Source organism: Rhodnius prolixus, unplaced genomic scaffold, assembly GCF_049639745.1.
Source record: "Rhodnius prolixus isolate KJV_2025 unplaced genomic scaffold, Rpr scaffold_4, whole genome shotgun sequence".
Classification (NCBI taxonomy): domain Eukaryota; kingdom Metazoa; phylum Arthropoda; class Insecta; order Hemiptera; family Reduviidae; genus Rhodnius; species Rhodnius prolixus.
In genome coordinates this window covers 27,666,530-27,690,132 of record NW_027411614.1, presented here as the reverse complement: position 1 = coordinate 27,690,132, position 23,603 = coordinate 27,666,530, and the positions used below count along the sequence as shown (strand labels likewise).

The window sequence follows — 23,603 nt, the reverse complement described above, 5'->3', positions numbered from 1 at the left end:
AAAAATTAGAAAAAACAATCACCAAAACGAACACAAAAAAATTTTAAGGACGAATCTCAAACTACAAAAGTAATTATTTTTTATTAAAACATTTTGAATGAAAGTAATTTTGAAAAGAGCAACGTTTCTAACCCCTTTTAAAGCTATTTAAAGACTATAAACCAAACGAAAAGGTATTCGTGGGATTTTGAAAGTGTCTTCACTAACAGAAAAATGAACTATTTCTATCGAGGCTATTCTCAGGAGTTGCAATTAGATCATGAGGTGCCATGAAATTCTTACTTGATACACTCAGATCCTAAACCATCTTTTGAAAATTCCAACAAATTACGACAGTAAAAAAAAACAGCAAAGAATCATGAGAATATTACTAACCGTACAAAACGTTATAACAACTTAGAAACACCTCTTATGGAGCAAAATGTGATTCAAATTCTGGCCTCAGACCAAGATCTTTTAAAAAGCTATTTAGAGTTCAGTTAATAAAAAAGATTATATAGGCGTGTTTTCATGTTTTTGGAAGAATGATTTGAATTGTTAGAGATAAAACAAATTTTTGTCGTGCTGCCGACAATATACACGTTAAGACGGAAATTAAAATTATTTTGTCGGAAACCCATTTCTTTTAATAACAATTTATTGTACCTTAAATGATTGACATTATTACATCGAATTTTCTTCAATTTGGTAAATAATTCAGAGGTTAACTATTAATTCAACTCACTTTTATTAATGTAAACAACAAATAAAACATCCCCATACTCCGTACCTTAATCATGAGACAAGCTAGTAAACTAAACAGAATGTTAAATTAAATATTAACATAGCCGAAGAATACCGATAATAGCCGAGTACATTCGGTTAGATGTACATAGTTGAAACAGATTGAGCAAGGTAACAGGCGGCTAAGGACCGATGGGTTCTGACCCATGTAAAATCTTTGTGTTAGTGAGGTAATTCCAAGAAAATCGGTCATTAACACAAAGATTTTACATGGGTCAGAACCCCAGCTGCCTTAGCGGGCTGTTACCTTCCTCTATCTGTTTCAACTGTAATTACCCGAATGTAGTCGGCAACTATCGGCAATCTTCGAGTCAGTTGATTTTATTTAATTTAACCTTCTGCCTTAGTTTACTTTTATAAGGCGAAGGAGCTGGTTGTAAGTTTTTAAAAAAGAAACATTATATACAACTAGTCACACTCATATTTAGATTACTCAGTTCATAACTCCCTATTAAATATTTATTAATATTTTATCGTAATATTATTCCCATTACTTCATTAAATATGACTTTAATATTTCTTTTCCAACTCATATATAGCTTTAAACATTTCACTTATAACGCTAAAAGAAAAACTGATGATTATATTGTAAACCATTTTTATTTGCTCTCACGTTTCTTTCTTCCTTAAAGTAAGTTTAAAAAAATCAAAAGAGCTACGAGGAAAAATAGATTAACTAATTACTGAACTCCACCAACGACGGTCTATCTATACCATTGTTAATGTCTAATTGTTTTATTTTAATTATTGTATTTTTGTTAACGTACAGTTTTAAATAAAGACTTTAAATAATAATTACTGATCTTTTAAGTGACTTGACTTGAGAGAGTAAGGAATAAATTGGATTGTTTTTAATAATTTTTTCTTAAGGCCAAAAACAAGGTAGTTTTATTTTCTCTCACCATCTAAGAAAAGTATTGCAATCATTCCAAATTTTCTTTACCAGAAATATCCGTTTTTAACGAAAGTGATTGTTAGAGAATGATCTGTATGGGTGCTTATGGTTACAAAATTGTTTTACAAAATGAATAAATGTCAATTTTTTTTTTACTGTGAATAATGCTTTCAGAAACGTTAGCTTGTAACTTTCGATTAAAAATTAATGATATATTTTCTGCGTGAAAAAAGTTAATACATATACACTAGATTGAATATACCAACTTTGGTTTGGTTTGGTCAGAAATCTTGCTTAGGTTGGCGTCTTATGGTGTTCAAAGACTTGCTTACCAAAGTGTGATAGTTACAAGAAAACACACGCGGCCTTAAAGGCCATTTTCATTTTGTTCTCCGGCTACTTATACATCCACCTGGATATATCTACAGACACATGAAGGAAGGGCAAGATCCCTACATCTTTAAAGCACAGCTGAGCACATCAGATATCATGTCTTATTTAAGAAGTTTTATTTTCAAATGTGCCACATTGATGAAAGCTTTTTAAAGTGGAATAAAGGTTTCATTTATTCTTGCTTAAACTTTGAGGATGGGTGAAAGCCCAAATCTGGACATTTTTTACAAAAATATATATTTGGCGTCATTGACCAACCTTTGAAATGAAACCAACCTATTCGGTTAGAGACGTACTTAAAGAATTTATTGTTAGAAGAAGAATATTGGACTACAGATACTGAACGTTTGGATGATCAATATAGTTTAAGTGCACGACTTTAGTGGTATATCGATCCTGGCAAAAATTAAGATACACATTAATATCAAGGGCGAGATCAACTAGAGTTAGTGTATTGGATGTTTATACTGAGGTTTAGACTTCCAGACCAATAGCTCAATTTGAATTTTCTTTTATTAGAAGGCTATGTAGCTAATTACTGATGATGTACAGTCAATAAATAAGTTCGGAGACAGGCGCGCCAATGTGACACGAAAAAAAGTAAAAACAAAATTACCATGTACGGCTTTCTCTTTCCAAATCCTCTTGTTTTCTGCTAGGCACGGTATCCATGGTTTATCCATTACGAAAGGGTTTTCTGGATCTTGATTTTCTGAACCTATAACTAATTGAAGCAGTTATGTTTACAATAAAACTATTAATAAAAATGTGTGTTTAAAAATTCTTCAAAAAAGAAAATGGGAGTTGAGTTGTATAGATTTCACCAAATGTACATCCCGTAACTGTGCTCTGTGATTATTTGAGATTTCATTGAATTCCTAAAGGGTGAATTTTATACAAGTTATGTTTAAAACATAATGATTTATTAATAAAACTTTTACGAGTGAGTGAGTGCTATGAAAAGGAAACGTGATAATAAATATGTCTGCTGTAAGGTAAATCTAAGTAAGGAACCACCTTAATCTTTTTATTCTCAATACACAAGCATTCTGATCTACGTTCACTTAAATATTAATACTTAACTTGATACTAATAAAATATTAATTCAAAAATATAAAGCTGCATTAAATAATTAATTTTAAAAAAATCCCCGCTTTAATTCACAGTAATTTAATTGTGAAAATCTTCTAGAAAGTATCCGGTCTACCAGGTATGATACAAATGTAAGTTATAATCTTCTTTTTAGCTGAAGTAAACGTTTCTAGTAATCTACGAAAATATTTTCTTAGCTATATACAGTTCCTTTTTATACATTCCTACATTTTTGTAGATTTTTCACAAGCATTTGATTCTATTTCCTACAATCTTTTTTGTATAACCATTTTAGTTTGGATGTAGCCCAAAGATGATCCGAGTACTAAAACAACTCTATGATTGGACTAGAAGTTCATTGACAATGGTCTCAACAATCTGAGACAAAAGAAATTACCATTGGGGTACTACGCTCTAGTTATTCAACTTATTGGTCAAATACTTTTCAGAGAGGGGAGCTATGTGTTTTAATATTAGAGGCTCCTGAGATTATATTATATTCTACTAAAGTGTGCTGACGATATCGCCAGCATATTTCTGGCTTGACAGCCACCTTAAACCGAAAGTTCAATACAACTATTGTAAAGAAAATTACTTGAAGATCAATAAGTATAAAACTATTAAAGTTCCCATAAATATGTCAAATGTTTGTTTAAAAAAAACAGTGGCATTAAAGATTTTCCTCCAGGAGGCTCCCTTATACGGTTTCAAAAAAACATGAATAATTTAGGGATACCGCTTTACTCAACTTAAAGTAATATTTCTTAATTGATTTTACACCTTTTCGGGTGCTTTTCTACGCGGGATATTAGAAAAGGTCAAAGTTAGGTACATCGAGCGTTTATTGCATTTGCCAAGCACAACTCCAGGCTCTAATGTACGATTTGAATCAAACAGACACAATATTAAACTTAAAGAATTATTATAACAAATGTGGATGAAGTTTATATTTCAAAAATCAGCAATATTTCTGATGCTAAAATGATTTCTGAATTTGAAAACTAGAATGGCTTAAAAATAGATCATGTTCCAAAATTAAAAAAATACTATCTCCATTACTGAAATTGAACTGTTTTATAAATAATTACTTATTTTTTTAGGCAGGATTGAATAAGCTTCCAATTCTTTTCTTATTAACATTTTCCCAAAAAGTAAATAGTAGCTTCAAACGGGATCTTCTCTCATAAGTTCACATTCATAACTTCTTTTTTTTTTTTATAGGGGTTAAAGACAATTCCTAAGGAATCATATCCCCAATGCCCAAAGTCCAAGATCTCCTGTCCTCCCACTCCCCTTCCCGAAGGCCTCTAGAGGGCATTCCCTCGGTTATTCCCTCCATCAAAGTTTTCCTAGGCCTGCCTTTCCTTCTCCTCTCACTAGGAATGAAATCAATCATTTTCCTAGGCCATCTCTCACCACTCATACGCATCACGTGGCCGTACCATTTTAATTTCCGTGTTTCAATGGAATACAAAATGTTTTTTTTGTATTCCAACACGTCTTCGGATTTCCGGATTGGGCACGTGTCATATCTTGGAGACCCCACAGCTTCTTCTCCAGAAATCCATTTCTAAGGCCAATAGCCTATCCTCTATTTTCTTCGTTAGGCTCCAAGTTTCTGCCGCGTAGAGGGTTACACTTGCCAAGAAAACGTGGAAGAGCCTTTTTTTTTTATCTCCATGCGGATAGATTTACTCCAAAGTACCGAGTTCAATAATTGGATAGCTTGCTTTCCCTTTACAATTTTCTTTTGTATATCCAATTCTGAAGACCCAGTAGCCGATAACCAGGCACCCAGCTACTTGAACTCGCTACACGGATGCAGCTGCCAATCATCCACATTCAGGGACGTAGGGGAAGATCCACCTACCACCATATATTGCGTTTTGGACTTGTTGACCTCTAAACCCCATTCATAACTAACGACCATTTTATTCTTATGATATTTTTTGGAAAGTACATCAATCATAAACACAACTTCAGACTAGTGGCTTCAATGACAAGATGAGAAAAAAAGTCACGCGAGGGGAGGGTACCTATTAAAAAAAATTAAATTTACCGAAAGTAGTAATTACTTTCAGGAACAATTAATTAGAAAATTTTAGGGTTGAAGGAATTGTTGGCATTAACTTTGAACCCTGACTGAACTGGAACATTAATTTCAAAGACTAGGTTTTGTTAATAGAATAGATTAATAACTATGACACAAATGTCAGGTTGGTCTTTAAGTTTAAAATCTTAAATTTAATTTAATGAATTATTTTTAAATGTTTTTTCTCGTTGTATTATCGTTAGACCAAACCCAATAGCAAATAAAACTGTACTACTGAGAAAATAAATAAATAATAATTAGATAGTCTCATGAGAGCGGAGTGATTTAATGACATTCGCACATTCTCTACATTCCCTATTGATGAGAATTAAGAGAATTTTTCACTACAGAAAATTACCGAGTCCAGGAATTCAATTTCTTAAAAACTGACACGATCGCAATACTTGCTTTACATAGTAATTACTTCAAATTGAACAGATTACTAAGTACTGTAAGAGAAATCTGGTACATATTATAATTGTATATCAAACTTAAGCTTTGATTATCTGAGGATCAATAAGTACCCAAATATAAATAATGAAGGCCTAACTAGAAACCAGAAGTAACCTGGACAGAATTATAACGGCATTCACTCACTTTGGGATTTTTGTCTGATTGTTTTTTTGTTTGTAACAGCATTTATGAGACTACGATTAATTCAAGATACGTAGCACTTAAAAATTAATTAAAACCAACATAATACCATTATTCTTCTTGCTATCACAACCAGGGTTATTAGGTGCACTGACTGGTGCAAGGAGAGTTTCTAGCATGTCGCTGCAGACGGCCATACTTGGATCCACAATAAAGTCAATGAAACCTAATAGACAAAATAAAAAATCATTTTAAAAATTACATAAGAGAGAGTCTAGTGCTGATTTACTTCATATTTGAATAAGGTTTCAGAACATTTTCGACTTTTTTAAACTTAACACAATCGCAAAACTAAGAGGCCATCCTGTTAAATAAATAATTTTTTCGAAGAAATTTTCTAAGCAGTTTGTAATACACGGAAATGACAATTTGGACGGTAGGGGCCCTTATCTTCCTCCATAAAACAATTTATGTAGAAGGAGGATCAATAAAAGTTAAAGGTTTATATATCTACTAAGTGCAATGTGCACACGAAAATTAAGGAAAATCGTGGCTTTATAAAACAACCAAAAAATGGGGTGTGAAAACACAGAAATTTCTTAAAGTAAATTTCATATTCTTAAAAGTTCAAGTATGTATTTGATTAAAACTTTTAGAAGCATTCTAGGAATAACTAATTTTTAATCATAATTTCTAATTGGAGTAGAAGCTCCTAGTTCCTACTCATGCTCAAGAATATTAATTTGATTCATATCATTCAGTTAGAAAACAGACAAATATGACTAATGCAAAGCAATATATCCTGATTTGCCCTAAAAATCATATGGTAACACTATTGACAAGACGAATGGAAGCCGTGCGATGATAATTTAGGCTTTCATAGAAAAGATTTCTCAGAAAGGATTTCCAAAAACTGCAATCAACCACCATGTTTACATTCGACGTTCGTTTATTTTAATTAAGTACCTTAATAATCTAAGTCACGAATGCTCCCTTCAAAAAAAGGTTTAAAGAAAAAGGACTTGGCCAATTTTTTCAAAATCATAAAATTAAAAAAAATATATATATACATATACATATTTATACCTATTTGTGATTCTGCGATCATAATGTTATTTCGATCGCATAAGGGCGAAAAAGGAAGGCCGAGATCACGTTCTTTATCTCCCTGTCTGAAAAATTCTTCTAACAGTCTAGTCGTCCATTTGTGATGTAAATCCCATCTTTTCGCTGGATGGGATATGTCGCAGCAGTGTAGGACTAATGATAATGCCTTAGATTTGTCTACCCTACGAAAAAAGGGATATGAAAATATAGTAAACATTAATCTATTATTCTATATCATTTGAATATTATTTGAGAAATATAACTAAAAATGTTAACTTTAAAGAAATACAAATACTAAAGCTTGTCTATACATTGTCTATATTTATGAGTTTTGTAAAAAAATCACTTACGTAGGTTCGGCAAGGCTTAGTAAGTTCTTCATATTCTTAAGCTGTTGGAAATGGAAGCTCATATCTGTTGCTAGAACCATATCTATAACTAAGGTTCGGAACTCTCTGTATTCCTCTCTTGATAAATTCTGAAGAATATTGCAATCATCATCTTTCAATAACCTGGAATCAAAATTTTGGAATCATATCTTAAATTCCACAAATCTTCTGTTTTCAGCAAAATTTTGAAAGACATATTTTTCAGAAAATAACCTCGTAATAATGTGACACTTATTAAATCAAAAGTAGTGATAAATGTTAAATCCTTTCACGCACAAGAAAAAGTACATACAATCATTACTATTTTGGCCAGAAGTGAATTAGAATTCCATTTAACTATTTTTTTGGTCAAGGTATTACGTGTGAGGCGCCATGGTAGCCGAGCGTTTAGAGGCGTGGCCTGTAAAGCTAATATGTATTGTGGTACTGGGTTCGATTCCCGGTCTAGGCCTTGGATTTTATTTAATGTTTAATATGAGAACTTTATAGTAAAGTATGTTTGCTAGTCGCCCCCGCCCACGACACCTAATTTGGTAGTAGGGCATAAAGCCCGCCTGAAAAATTAGGCATTACTTTACTTTATATTTTGTGGACAACTAGACTGTTTTCCATTCGCATTTATTCTCCATTCACCATCTTGGTACCTCTTTATGCGCAATTTGGCAACTTTTCTCGAACACTGAATCTTCAAACTAAATTTTACTAACTTCAAATTAAGTTGACGCCTCATTACAGAGTATTTAGGACCTTTTCTTATATCACATACTGAACTTTAATTGATCCAGGTGAATAAATCACTAAAAACAAAAATAAAAACCACTTTTTCACACATGAAGTTGGTACTTTATTATGTTGACAATGATGACCACTTTTCATTCATCTGTAATCAATTAGTTCATTATTATCAGCAACTGCGACCACTTGGTTCATCCACAAATACGTCAATGGTTTTTGTGATACTACACTACATTACAACTATTTAAAATATAATTCTAACTTTTTTCCAATTACACCATTTTTGTATTAATATATTTTAAATATCAATAATAAATAGATATGGTGTTTGATGTAATATGTAGGTATTCTACAAAAGAAGTGTGTGCGTCAATTAAACATTTCTCGAACTAAATCTAACAATTTGTGAAGTTTGTTGACCAATGGGAAGGAGTACTTTCACTAGAAGGGGAGCCCAACTTTAATCATCAAATGACGCTATATATGTAAGCTTTATATGTAAGTTATCTAAAGGATTTGCAATTAGAACCTATTGCTAGAAAATACTGAAATGTTAGGGAATGAAATACTCTTAGTGCGCAACACATGGGTTGCTATTTTAGAATAAGTATCGAACATATAGGTTCTGTTTTAGAATAATTATCATGTGATTGGTGTTAAGAACATTATTAGTATTGAGTTTTGTAGTTAATTTGGTATCTGGTTTTGGGTTTTGGATCCAGAGAAGCAGACAAATGTGGTAAATGTCATATTTATTGTTAATTTGTTAGCATTTATTATTCATACATATGTACAAAAATGTTTATTGTTTATAGAAACGAGTTGTGAGTTGTATGGTTGAATAAACTCCGTTGCACAGAATCCTGTTGTTTTGATCTGGATCCAAATACAAATACTTTAATAAAAAATATTTTGTGTTGGTAAATTTAAATTTGAGGTTCACTCCTTAAAAATTGCCTACATGCTTCGTTCACTTTATGGCGGGGCTTCTGTCCTTCTGCCTTTTTTAATAACTAACCTCTTCCTTTCACATTCCTGGTGCGCTACATTATAGATAAACGATTAACATGGAGCCCTCAGACTAGAATGACTTACAAGCCAAAAGTGCCAAACTTCTTTACGCTTCTGCTGGAAGACGATCTAAACTAGCGAAGGAACTAACAGGACTTATGTATATGTAAATCTACAACCAAACATGTGAAATTACGTACTAGAACTCTGACGCTACAGATATTTCAATCTAAGGTACTATACAAATAGTTAATGCTTCTTTCTACGTCACAAATCATACACTACACACCGATCTCAACATTCCTTGTGTAAAGCAGGAATAATCCAAGAAATATTCTCTCTCTTTCTCTCTCTCAGAGCCAAAATCCTTTTGTAGAGTCTCTAACCTCTACTTTTTTTTTTTACATTGGCTTTCGTCATACAGCCAGCATCTAACCTCTACTACCATCCCTGAAAATTCTGAATAACGGCTGAAGCGCCAGTGGCAACGAGCTAACCTTAGGGACTGAGCAACAATATAGGTATCACTTGCAGAATGAAGTCCTCTCCTCTACTTACTGCTTCACTAAAGGCACAATAAATCTCTTACGGCTGCGGTGCCGTGGGGCATAGGTCTCGTCCCTTTTCTAATCTCACTGCTTCACTCTTTTCACTTCATTATTTTTCTAACAACTGGTAACAACAACCGAGTACACTTGGGTCCTGTAAGTATTAAGAACTGGAAGGCTGCCGCAACAGAGAGGTCTAGCGGAAGCGGATCGAGAAGTGCAAGACCATACAATAGGCTGTAGTGCCGAGTTAGAAGAATATGAAGACGGTTACAACCATAGCAATATCCATAGTTCTATAAGTACAAGGTGAGGTTGTTATATGGTTCTATACATTAATTAAAAAAATTGTACGCGTTCTTGATATAAATACGTTGAAGAAACACATGCATCACAAGAGTCCCTTAGGTGATAGTCTGTCCAGATTTTATCAGAAAGAAGAGGAATATGCGATGCACGTTGGAGAATATGTAAAAGACGTGCATGATTAAAAGTTCGGCTCTTCGGAGAAGAAAAATCCACGCCTTAATACTTTGTCCTTTAGACCCTTCAACAAACTTCTAAATCTAGTTACATAAACAAGGCTGGAGGAGGGCTTTAACCATTGAGAGTGAAATGAGACCTTCTGGATGGTGGCGACGTAGGTTTTCTGACCAAATTTCGTAGGATTTAATCTAATCTAGTAAAAATAAAAGAACCGCTGTTAATTAAAGTCCCGTTAAAAAATTAATTTCTCCTTTAAATGAAATCCTTGAGAAATAATTAAAATCTTTATAAATAACATTAAAATTTCATTTTTAATTAACTTACTCACCTGAATGAAGCGCTGATGTGATGATTTTCTAAAACTGCTCTATCGTTGTACAGTAGTGCTGTATCAGATCCAGACATTACATGGAAATTGTTTGTTGTACCAGTGTGTTCAAAATCATGAATAATTGCAGCTATCAATGTCGAAAAAATTTCCAAATCAGTTAGCCAATTCTAAAAATAAATTATATTTACAATAATCACTTGTTAAAGGAAAAGATTAACTTCAGGAATCTTAAATCTTTATATGTGTTACAAAAACTTTTGTGGTTTAAGAATTTGTCATGCCAGACAAAAATTATAATTTATAATAGAATTAATAAGGCAAGTAGTGATGTACGATAGCGAGACTTGGGAAATTAAACATAAATGCGAAAATCTGCTTAGAATATGGGAACGAAAAGTGTTGCGGAAGATCTATAGTCTGATATATATTAAAAATGAATGGAGGATCCGAAAAATCGAAAACCTCAAGAGACTATACGGATACGGAGAGTCTGACATAGTTCCTTGAATCAATAAAGCAAGATCGAGATGGCCCGGAAATTTTGAACGGATGCCTCATCTCCGGGAACGAAGGAAAGTTTTATATTGACATCTAGGAGGGGGGGGGGGCTAGACCTAGAGATCGTCTCAGAATAAGATGGCTGGGTGACGCAGAGAGTGATCTGCGGAGCCAGGGGTCAGAAGATGGCGGCAAAAAACGAAAATCGGGAAGAATAGCAGTCTCTCTTTAATGAGGTTCAGTTCTTACAATACGAACGTAGCACCATGGTAATAACGATAATAATCACTTTTTATAATCATCAGTACATTGCTTTTGTGCACTACAAATATTCCAGCTTGAATAGATGAAAAAAGAAAAGAAGAGGCTGTGATTCTAAAAGAAGCAGCTTAAAATTAAGAATATTCTAGCAATAATTAAAATATTTCTCTTAAAGCTCAGGTCGGTTGAGGATGTCACTAAGACGTTTTAAAAGTCATAGTCCTAGTTATAGCAGCTGTTCCTTGCAGCTGGAACACCGACTCCTACAACCAGCTTGGTGGAAAATAGTAGTTTACTAGTAAACTTCCTCAAATCCGCTACTAACTAGCAACCAGATTGTTGAAAGATTTTTTTTTTTATGCTAGTTTATGATAATTTAGAGGAACAAAAGTGTTTCAAATTTTATTAGTAATAACTTTAAAGACCTTTCATTGAAGGTTGCATTAAATAACCATAAAATCATTAAAAAAAGAGGTCATTTAAAGTGTATTATTACTTTACTGCAAATTAGTTTTTAGTGCACTGATAAATTCTTTACAAAGCAAGAACGTTTTAGGGACTACAAATTCTGGAGTTAATTAATAAAACTCTTGGAAGCTTAAAAAAAAAAAGTATTCCAAAGTGAGTAAATGGATAGGGCTTAAGGCCCTTCCAAGGAAACCACCATTTATAATTGATACTTTAAAGCACATATCACGTTTCAACCAACTAGAAGTAGAAGGGGAGCTAAGTATGGGACTTGGATAAACATCGATAAGATAATTGCTGCTTAGGAGGCAGGTTTCAGACGAGGAAATTTTAGAACGAACTGACCGCCTAGTCAATAGCTTCTTCATATCTCGACCTTACTATGTACCCTGATAATACTTCCATCCAATATTCCGTAACGTAAGAAAAAAAAAAATAAGGCTACCCGACTTGTTAGCAAAAACTAGTCAACCTATACAATGCTCATTACGAATTGGTCACTACCGAATACTGGAAGAAAGAAAACAACCCTTCCAGCTACCGACCATTAAGCCTATTTCCAGTGTTCTCAAAATATTTGACTAAACTAATTCTAGTAGGACTACAGCAAACGCATTTATGAAGACAAAATTATAGCTTCTCGCCAATTTGGATTTAGAAAATCAAACTCAACAATTCGTCGAGTAACAACAAATAGAGAATGAATTTGAATTTGACGACCCATGACAGTCGCTTTACGTCTCAGCTCAGGCATTTGACAACGCCTGGCATTAGAAGCTTTTCTATAAACTAAACTTCATTCAATGTAAACTTATAAACCATATTGAGTTCATTTCTATTCAAACGAACATTAGAGGTAAGAGTTAATTCAACCCACATTAATATAAGTCTAATTAAAGTTGGTTGTCCCTCAAGTTCAATTTTGCGCCCTAAACAATCTAAACGTGATATATTTGTACATTGAAACTTCTATTCGCAGATCTAACGGGTACAGCATTCTTCTTTTTCCAGACATTAAAACTTTACTGATATAATAGATAACTTACAAACTTACAAGACGAAATGACAGACTGGGTTTAGTAATTAAAGTTGAATTTAAATTTACAAAAGAAACAAACAAAATTCTTTATTTTGCGCGGAATGCAGACAGCTAGTCAATTAAAAATTAACAAAACCACATACAAGGAACATCGCTCACATTATTAAGTCATGCCTATCAGCTTTACAAAGGACGGCCTTATAGGAAATCACAATGCTCAGTACAACAATAATTAAATCTCTTCTGACCTTAGCCTGTCCAATCTGGATGGGGTGCCAGTAAGACAGCAATTGACAAATTACAAATCTTCCAAAACAAAGTAATGCGCATTACCTTGGGATTATTGTAATCTGACCTCATGTTGGTCTCCGATATTAAAAATTATGCAAAAGCGGAGTGCTATACAGAATGGCAACGGATATACGAGGGTCGTTTGAAAAGTCCGTGCAAAGTCAGAGAGATAGCACCACTGGCGCGTATCGAGGTTATGTTTAGTTAGTAGCATCTCTTGGAAGAACACACACCAAGTTTCAGCCAGATCGGTCTATTTCTTTGTGTTTGGCATTCGTTTGAATCGAGAAAGTCGAGTGATTTTCAAAAAATGGACGAAAAAGAATTTCGTGTGTTGATTAAACACTACTTTATGAACGGCAAAACGCCTCAGGAGACTAAAGAGAAGCTTGATAAACATTATGGTGACTCTGCACCTTCGATTAGAACAGTTTATAAGTGGTTTCAAAATTTTCGAAGTGGCCATATGGGCACAAGTGACGCTGAACGTTCTGGGCGCCCTGTTGAGGTTACTACTCCAGAAATCATTGATAAAATCCATGATATGGTTATGGATGACAGAAGAGTGAAGGTGCGTGAGATTGCTAGTGCTGTGGGCATCTCGAATGAACGGGTACATAATATTTTGCATCAACATTTGGACATGACAAAGCTATCCGCAAGATGGGTGCCGCGATTGCTCACGCTTGACCAAAAACGAAATCGTGTGAAGTGTTGCAAGGACGGTTTGCAGCTGTTCCAGAAGAATCCGCAGGACTTTCAGCGTCGTTTCGTCACTGTGGATGAAACATTGATACATCACTACACTCCTGAGACCAAAAAACAATCTAAACAATGGGTTATCAAGGGGGAATCTGCGCCAAAAAAGGCGAACACCGTTCCTTCGGCCGGAAAGATTATGGCGACTGTCTTTTGGGATTCGCAAGGAATAATCCTCATCGACTATCTGGAAAAGGGTAAAACTATTACAGGTGCATATTATTCATCGTTATTGGACCGTTTGAAAACCGAGCTGCAAGAAAAACGCCCACGATTGACCCACAAAAAAGTCCTTTTCCATCACGACAACGCACCAGCTCACACCTCAGCAGTTGTGGTCGCAAAATTAATGGAAATAGGGTTCCAACTCGTTTCACATCCCCCCTATTCTCCAGACTTGGCTCCCTTGGACTACTATTTGTTCCCCAATATGAAGAAATGGCTGTCGGGAAAAAGATTTTATTCAAACGAGGAGGTGATTGCAGAAAGAAATGGCTATTTTTCAGACTTGGACAAATCCTATTATTCGGAAGGGATCAACAAACTATAGCAGCGTTGGACGAAGTGTATAAGCCTAAAAGGAGACTATGTTGAAAAATAAAAAAGGTTTACCCCAAAAAATTAAGTAGTTTTTATTTTTGCACGGACTTTTCAAACGACCCTCGTACGAATTGTCAAAGGCGAGAAAAGGCCAATTTTACACAGCCATACAATCTAGTGTCCCCAAAAGACCATGGTTTTACAAATACAAAAACTATAATAGGAAATTTGTTAGCACTGTCATTAGAATGAGGTTTAACCACAATTATTCGCCGCACCATCTAGCCAGGATTGGTGTGGAAACATCTCACCAGTGTTCCTGTACCTCTGGAGTAATAGCAGACGCCAATCCTGGAGTGTGCTAATTATACTAAAGGAAGAGAACGTCTGGATGTCCGTTACCTGCCAATTTAAATAATATTCTGGCAGCTGATGATAGCAGCATTTACACAGAGCTCTTTGAGTTCATAACAAACAACAAGATAACTCTGTAAATATTCAATATAGGTACTAAAGAAGCTTCGAAAGAAGTATGTAAATGGCTGATTTGCTAGCTCAAGAGGCCAATAACAAAAAAAAAGACCTCATCCACAAGGAGTTACTAATTCAACAAATAAATTTCATACTTTATTATCAGAAGCTCGAATGGACTACAGACTGATGTGGCATCGAGAACGACTTAAATTACCAAATAATTATTCAACAACGTCCATAAATAAATAAACCTGCTTTTATATCTAAGCAAATATGATGTACATTTTTGTATTTTGTAAGACAGAATAATAGCTGCGGTATATTAAAAAACTTCTTTGTTCTTCATCTTCTACTAGTGTTGGTTGAAAGGGACTACTAGTGTAATTGCAGTATGATAAAACATTGATAAAAATTTATGAATTAATTCTAGATCTAGTTGTAATTGAAAATATAACCTTTTTTTTATTTTTCAATTTTTACTTCTTAGAGTTTAGATTTAAGAAAAATAAAGAAAACTAGAAGGAAGAGGGACCAGGTAAGATTCAATAAATCTTCCCTTATTCTTACCATTAGCCCAATCTTACAAAGCATAAAATGGACGGTTTGGGCTACATCTGTAGCGTGAAGGTTGTTGTGATAAGGATTCTTGAACCTGCAATAACCCTCTTCAATCTTGCCAAGAAAGTTCTCCAATGTGCTGGGGACAACCTAAAATGAAGTAACAAAGGAAAATAAAGTTAATTTTATTTTTCACCGACAAAGTGAAAATTCATGTTCATTGTATCATGAACAGCTACAAAAATCATAAAAGGGCTTTGGTCTAGACAATTTAACTAGGTGTACTTCAATAACATTCAAGATAATTAAATTTTTTGCACAGTTTAAAAAAAAAATCCTCATGCAAGATTCCTCAACCCTCAGTTTTATCCCTCGTAATAATTTTTATTCTCAAAAGCATTACCTAAAACGCTATTGGCATTAGGAAGAAGTACTTTCATAAACATATTTTCCCTCGAGAACGGCTCTAAATTTGAATATTCATGTAAATCTATCTAAAAATACGACTAATCGCTTTCACTTGGTCTCAATTTTTAGTATTTCAAATGCGGAATTCCTGAATACAATTTTTTAAATTCAAAATTTTTCTTGCAACAAGTAAATATAATATACAATGTAACACAAAGAAGGGATGATGCCACTCATTTTCATTCTAGTAAGGCGGAATCAAAAGTCCTACGCAACCGCGACCCAATTTTGGTTCCACTCATTATCATGATCATATTGTAATAATTTCATGGTAAAAGTAGACACTAAGCTATCTTGTCTTCAATTTCCTTGGAGGTACTAAGAAGCGGGATTAAAGAATTGTAACGCAATTTATTTATTTTTTACCTTAAATTTGTGGAGTATGCCATATCTGTTAAGTAGTTCATATGTAAGATACTTTATTGGTTGACAACTAGCTGATTCGTTCAACGCAAAAACATCAAACGACCACTCATCAAGAGTCTGAAAAATAAATATTTAGAAACAGTTAAATGAATGTAAATTTTATTTTCAAAAAACACATTGATTGACTTGAACTATTTTTATGCTAGCGTTTAGCAAGGTACAGTGATTCCATGTCATAACAATTATTTTCTTTTTTCTTGTGGTAACTTCATGATTTTGTGAAACTTAATCAAGTAGGTATTTATATATACTACATACTTTTTGACTAGCTATTTATACGAGGGTCGTTTGAAAAGTCCGTGCAAAGTCAGAGAGATAGCACCACTGGCGCGTATCGAGGTTATGTTTAGTTAGTAGCATCTCTTGGAAGAACACACACTAAGTTTCAGCCAGATCGGTCTATTTCTTTGTGTTTGGCATTCGTTTGAATCGAGGAAGTCGAGTGATTTTCAAAAAATGGACGAAAAAGAATTTCGTGTGTTGATTAAACACTACTTTATGAACGGCAAAACGCCTCAGGAGACTAAAGAGAAGCTTGATAAACATTATGGTGACTCTGCACCTTCGATTAGAACAGTTTATAAGTGGTTTCAAAATTTTCGAAGTGGCCATATGGGCACAAGTGACGCTGAACGTTCTGGGCGCCCTGTTGAGGTTACTACTCCAGAAATCATTGATAAAATCCATGATATGGTTATGGATGACAGAAGAGTGAAGGTGCGTGAGATTGCTAGTGCTGTGGGCATCTCGAATGAACGGGTACATAATATTTTGCATCAACATTTGGACATGACAAAGCTATCCGCAAGATGGGTGCCGCGATTGCTCACGCTTGACCAAAAACGAAATCGTGTGAAGTGTTGCAAGGACGGTTTGCAGCTGTTCCAGAAGAATCCGCAGGACTTTCAGCGTCGTTTCGTCACTGTGGATGAAACATGGATACATCACTACACTCCTGAGACCAAAAAACAATCTAAACAATGGGTTATCAAGGGGGAATCTGCGCCAAAAAAGGCGAACACCGTTCCTTCGGCCGGAAAGATTATGGCGACTGTCTTTTGGGATTCGCAAGGAATAATCCTCATGGACTATCTGGTAAAGGGTAAAACTATTACAGGTGCATATTATTCATCGTTATTGGACCGTTTGAAAACCGAGCTGCAAGAAAAACGCCCACGATTGGCCCACAAAAAAGTCCTTTTCCATCACGACAACGCACCAGCTTACACCTCAGCAGTTGTGGTCGCAAAATTAATGGAAATAGGGTTCCAACTCGTTTCACATCCCCCCTATTCTCCAGACTTGGCTCCCTCGGACTACTATTTCTTCCCCAATATGAAGAAATGGCTGGCGGGAAAAAGATTTTATTCAAACGAGGTGATTGCAGAAACGAATGGCTATTTTTCAGACTTGGACAAATCCTATTATTCGGAAGGGATCAACAAACTAGAGCAGCGTTGGACGAAGTGTATAAGCCTAAAAGGAGACTATGTTGAAAAATAAAAAAGGTTTACCCCAAAAAATTAAGTAGTTTTTATTTTTGCACGGACTTTTCAAACGACCCTCTTACTTGGATTCGCACCCAAAGCTTGCTTGCATTCTGACCACATTTTGAGTGCGTGAAGAGGGTTTATACTAAATAGCTTTGAAGCTATTTGGTTAAATCGGACTTTCCCTTACAAGTAATTTCTTCTTCAGCTCACGTAATTTGCCAACTTCCTAGCAAGGCCATTCACTAAGTTGATTTACCTAGACCATCGAGTAAGCTTGGACTTATTTATCTAACTCAGCTCCGCACAGTGGCCACTTTCCAAGCTGACCATACGCATGATGGCAGATAGCTCTAGTTTTAAACGAATTTAATCTGATCTCCTTCCAAATAAAGGGCATTCTTATGCAAAACAAGGTCTTCTTCAAATACTTCATCAATGTATCCACTCTCCATGAGGTGGTACAAATACTAATATCATTTGCTAGTATTACGTTAGTATTAATGAAGGCATGGTATTGGGTTTACTTAAGGAGCAGTAGTGGAGTAGAGCCCTGAGGGAGACTGATGTTTTGATGTTTTAAAGCGCAATAAAAATTTCCTGCTTCAAATTTTACTTGATTAGCAACTTAACAGGGTGGAAAATTGTACTTTATCAACCATTAGACTAGGAATGTCACTCAATGTTAAGCTTTTGTAGAAGTTCATCCAAGATTTTGGCTGAAGATTAGCGTTAGAACGCCTCTGTTCTAATTCAAAGTGACTTCCAAAGAGACCTCATCTAAATCCAAAACTTTTATCCTTTAACTAGACTCCCAACTGATGACTCATTATGATTAGCTACTTATATATAATAGATGCATAGAGCTCAGTTATCTAACAATGCTGAGCAAGATAATAGGACTGTGTGAAAAAGGAACATAGACTCATCATATTCAGAAGAACTTTCGCTATGAAAATTTAAAAATGAAGAAGTAGAAAACGAAAGCACCTAGTTTCTAGCAGTCATCTAATAATCAGAAATAAATTTGAAATTCAGAAGAATATAATGGTTAGATAGACTAAAAGAGAAAGTAATTAAATTTTAAAATATTTCATCTCATTAAATTGTCATCATTTGAGCATGAAGTGTTATTTACTTTTTTTTCACAGAGCAAATGGTGTTATGCGAGAAAGTTCCCAAAAAATTCTTAAATTCATTAAAAAAAATTTATAATTTATTAATAAATGCTTAGTATATCTAACAATTGGATTATGTTCTATGATGAATAGTAAGTAACACTTTTTCTTTAATTTTAATTTAATCAACAACCAAAAGTGCTCTACAAACTAAAGAAACAAAGATCCAAAATAGAATAGAATTGCATTCAATTTAAATTTACGAGGTAGCAACAAGTAAATTAAAGATCATTGTAAATAAATGACGTTAATGCTTCGCATGTGTCACCAACATTACTCTAAAGTTATTCGGCTATTTTAAGCACAATGTGGTTCTACTTTCTTATATTAAAAAATATTTATATTCCATGCAGTTTCATCAGCTTGAGAAAAATACTTTTTTCTTCCTATTGTTACAGATAAGAAAAGTATTGCGATAATGTCAAATTATAATAAAAAAAAATGTGTAATTTAATAAGGGGTAGTTGTTTGGTTGGTTTTAGTTATAGGGTACCACTCATATACCTGGTTGAGTTCCCTGCTAGGCTTTTTTAAGTTTTTTAAGACATCTTTACCTAATAGCGCTCACACTAGCTCTCTGTCGTAGAGTATTAAAAAGGAAAATAAATCTCTGACAGCATGGGACTTGAGAAGATAAGGTTAAGGTCTCTGGTCAGATTGCTGTGTAGAAGAAGGTTACATAAAAATCGTTCATTATCATTCAGATTGGATATTTTCTAGCTGTCTGCCAGTCATCTTCTAAACTACTTGTTTACACAATTATATTTGAGAAAGCAGTTTTCGCTTAAAGGCTCTCTTTGTCTCTTAGTATTTGTGTATGTGTTGTGTGATTCCTCCTTTCAGTATCAACTGTAACTCCAAAATTTAGAAGTTGCAGGAAGAGAAATCAATCATTTGAAAGAGCCACTTTACTGATTTACCTGAATTTCTTCTTCTTGAACTGAACAATTCATTCATAACTGCTGGACATTTTTATAGATTTCATACCTTTTAAGGAAGTAGTCACTTGTATTCATCAATAAATTTTTATTCTGTAAAGGTTTATTTATTTTTTATACCTATGAAAATTGGTGTGGTGTAGTTTAGCTCCTCTTGGAATTGGTGTTTGTCATGACAAGAATCAACGGAAAGATCAGGTATTGTAAAAGTCTTTAAAATATATAATAAACTTGGTGGCGTCATGGTGGTTACGCATGTTTGATAGTCTGCTGAAGAATTTCGGTTTTGTACACCAACACTATGCGAATATGGATGTAGTCTATTATTGGTTTTTCTGAGCAATATTCAATTTTAATGTGAGGCTGATGGGGTTTGTTTATTCATTAATTAGCCAACGTTTCTCAAATAATGTAAAGTAAGTATTTATAATTGGTATAAGTAATAAATAGCAAAATCAAACTTGAATTACTTGGAAGATTTTCTGCAACTCTATTTTGTACCCATATTATAGTTAGCAGCGTTTTGTAATTCTAAATTGTATTCTAACATAGACGAGCGGATCAATACAAAAAGTTGATGCAGCCGCATTATATTAAGTAGTTTTAAACGTGAATATCATTTATCATTGGCCAGGTTCCTAAATAAAAGTTTTTGTAAATTTAAACTTATAATGTTTATGTTTTAAATATAAACAAATTTCTTTATAAGAAAAGCCAAATCGGTGGTGCTCATAGGCGGCTAAAATGTTTTGCATGATAAAGATGTATTAACATTTGAATTTAAATATCTAATTGAACTTACGAAAATAATATTACTAACAAAATTCCCGACAAATAAACTCAGAAGCTAGAGAATTTTAATTACAAAAGAAATTACTGCACCATCATCAAAAAAAGATTTTAAAGAGAAGGGAGCGTTTTAAATTTTTATTTTCGCAGTTTAACAGATACATAAAAAAAGTAATTCGACACTTCTCTACTATTTGGCTGAAGCAGTATTATAATTTTACATAAATTATTTTTGCTTTAAAGGCGGCCAAGTGTGTAGGAAACGTATCTAGTTACAAGAGTTTGCAACGTATATTTGAGTTAGATAATTAATTTATTCAAGGCATAAATATATTTTAATAGGAAGAGTTAAAAGTTTTAAAGCAAGGTTTTCTAAATTGCCCTTTCTTTGTGACCTTTTGTAGGATTATTAATTGGTTATTTAGTAAATTGCTTTCTAACTTTAAGGCAGGATTCTTTAATTATACGTAACAAGCATTACATCTGACACGTTACTTTTTGCTATTTATATTTGCGTTTTATCTAACACTTTACTCTATTAAGTGGGAGATAAATCCCTGCCGTCAGTATTATTATTCTTTAGTTTTATTTATTTCTTAATTTCCTTCGTTTCTCCAAGTAAATTAATTGGTTTGATGTTGGTCTTATACATATATATGTCTGAGTGGTGAGTCAGTACAGGGCCAAGTTGGCTAGTAAGAGTTCGTCTGAGGGTATCACATTCTGCGGTTAGTGCCCCACCATTGGTAAACTTGATGAAGACAGCATTAGAATATTAGCATCACCTACAGATTCAGAATTGCATGAAATGTGCGGTCTATTTATATACGCCAGATTATAGTAATTGTAATTAAACTTCGTTTGCAAATGGAATAGCAGAATTCACTATTCACTGAATATTTGTTGTAAGTTTACTTTTTAAAAATTGAATTTTATTTATTGTTATCTTCTAAAATTTTTGAAACTCTGCGTTTTCACTATAATTACATGTTTTTCGGGTTCTTTGCACCAAAAGTTCTATAAATGTTTGAATTAACAGAATATCTTTAAAACTAGAATTCCTAAAAACTCCAAACTTGCTCGTTGTTTTCTTTATCGTTTCACTTCTGTTAGTTATAACAACAAGGATTCCGTCAACGGAAAAGTGTGACAATATCATTAGTGATATTAGTGCTTTAGAACGATTTGCCCAGATTAACAGACAATTTTACGTGTTGCGCTTTATCAGAAATGTGTATCTGTTGTGCTGAATTTAAGATACCAAAATCTTCCAAGACCTGTCTGATCATTTAATAATGAAATGAATAAACTTCTCCATGCCCGAGAATACTGATCCATTCATCCGTATGAGTCAGTCAAACCCTGGACATTACTAAAAAATACTGTCCAGAGGATCTTGAAGACTTACTACGTACGGCCTCATAGATCATTATTGAGAGGATGTTCAATTGTCAGAAGATCCAAACATTCTAAAGAATGTACTGTGGAAAGTCGAAAGTAAATTTATCAACAATAGCAACATAAATCGCAGGAATTTTAGGGGGTTTGGGTCGAAAAAAAATCAACTGGGTCACATACGCAGCTCTTTTATCAGACTGTCTTGGAGATTAATGTATGATTTATGGTCTTGTAATCAACTATACTTTTTTTACGTTTTTTTTTTTATTTACATATTTCCTATTAACATTCTGACCAACGATCGGAGGCTACCCGTTTGCAGAATTTGACTCTTCTGAAAATATTTTAATACTTCATAAAAATAATGATTCGTTAAAACGTTTCCCCTCCCTTTTAATACTTCTAAACTTACGTTCATGAGTATTATAATCGAATTAAAATTAAAAAAAAGATTGATTGAATTTATTGAAATCTTGCTTTTTCCAGTGCCAGTAAACATTTTCTTCTTTGAATTTGTTTACTTAAGACACTACAGTATTTTTTCTATTTACCTTGGTTACCAAGAAAAGTGGATATCCATAAACCTTGAAACACTAAATATAAACATTTAAATTAAAACAAATACAAGGTGCCTTTCCAAATAATAATAACTTACTTTAAGCACTTTGACAACTTCTGCTGGAAACTGAAGTAATGCTGTACTTGTCACTCTTCGATATATTCGATCCACAAATATACCAGCTCTTATTGCATGTGCTACTGATTTAAATTTTGGTTTTTCATCTGCTCTCCTTCTTGTTGTACCTAACTGTCTTGTAAACGTGGAGGCCAACCATTCTCGCACTTCTGGTGGTACAGCGTCCGGTTGTACTTCTGACAATTCATCATCTTCATCTGCCAAACGCCTATAAAGTAAGGCCGGCAAAAATGCCGGGTGTCAGATGGCGCAATAATACTGCAGAGTCTAAATTAATAATTAAATTATATTATTGACAAGTTGAAAATATTATAGGTATTAATAACTACCTAATTAAAATTAAAATAGAATAACTTTTAACGTGTTATATTTATGGAATTTTGTTTCTCTAAGGTGAATACCAGTCAAAATATTAATGTGGATTTTTATATATCTTATTAGATTTGTTTTAGTTACCCATAACGCTGAAAAAAGTAATCAAAAACTATACCAACAAAGTCTCTGACGTAGTAATCGTAGAGAAATTGCAGATGAAGTAGGATTTATTTTGGTAACTACATTAAAAGCCAAATAAATTGGAACTGGAGAGAATCAGGGTTCTTATGGTGACACTTTCTGTGAAAAACAAGAAATACTTCAGAGTTAACTGAGGCTTCGACCGCTCAACAAACTATTGTGGAACTTGGTTCAATTTCCAGTTTTCGCCTTAGATTTTTTATATATGTGTTGAAAATGATAGTAAAGTGTTTTTTGATAACCACAAACCAAAAGTCATTGAAAGACATTTTGTCCAGTTTTATTTACATAAAAATGGCCAGATTTTATAAGATTTTTAAACACAACCTTGGTCAGAATTTTCGACAGTTCCTGGTTCA

The 23,603-nt window shown here is 33.7% G+C and overlaps 1 protein-coding gene across 6 annotated transcripts in view; it reads right to left on the bottom strand.

The window, feature by feature from the left end:
* The window catches only part of LOC141455570 (dual specificity calcium/calmodulin-dependent 3',5'-cyclic nucleotide phosphodiesterase 1-like), a 385,265-nt gene that overhangs the window by 13,732 nt on the left and 347,930 nt on the right, over positions 1-23,603 (bottom strand). For all 6 annotated transcript variants that reach the window (XM_074130711.1, XM_074130708.1, XM_074130706.1 and 3 more), the window contains 8 exons: positions 22,687-22,936; positions 16,179-16,295; positions 15,354-15,494; positions 10,454-10,623; positions 7,307-7,468; positions 6,936-7,138; positions 5,959-6,075; positions 2,688-2,795 (listed from right to left, as the gene is read on the bottom strand). In XM_074130711.1, coding sequence (XP_073986812.1) covers positions 2,688-2,795; positions 5,959-6,075; positions 6,936-7,138; positions 7,307-7,468; positions 10,454-10,623; positions 15,354-15,494; positions 16,179-16,295; positions 22,687-22,936 — 1,268 coding nt within the window. The remainder of the gene's footprint in view (positions 1-2,687; positions 2,796-5,958; positions 6,076-6,935; positions 7,139-7,306; positions 7,469-10,453; positions 10,624-15,353; positions 15,495-16,178; positions 16,296-22,686; positions 22,937-23,603) is intronic.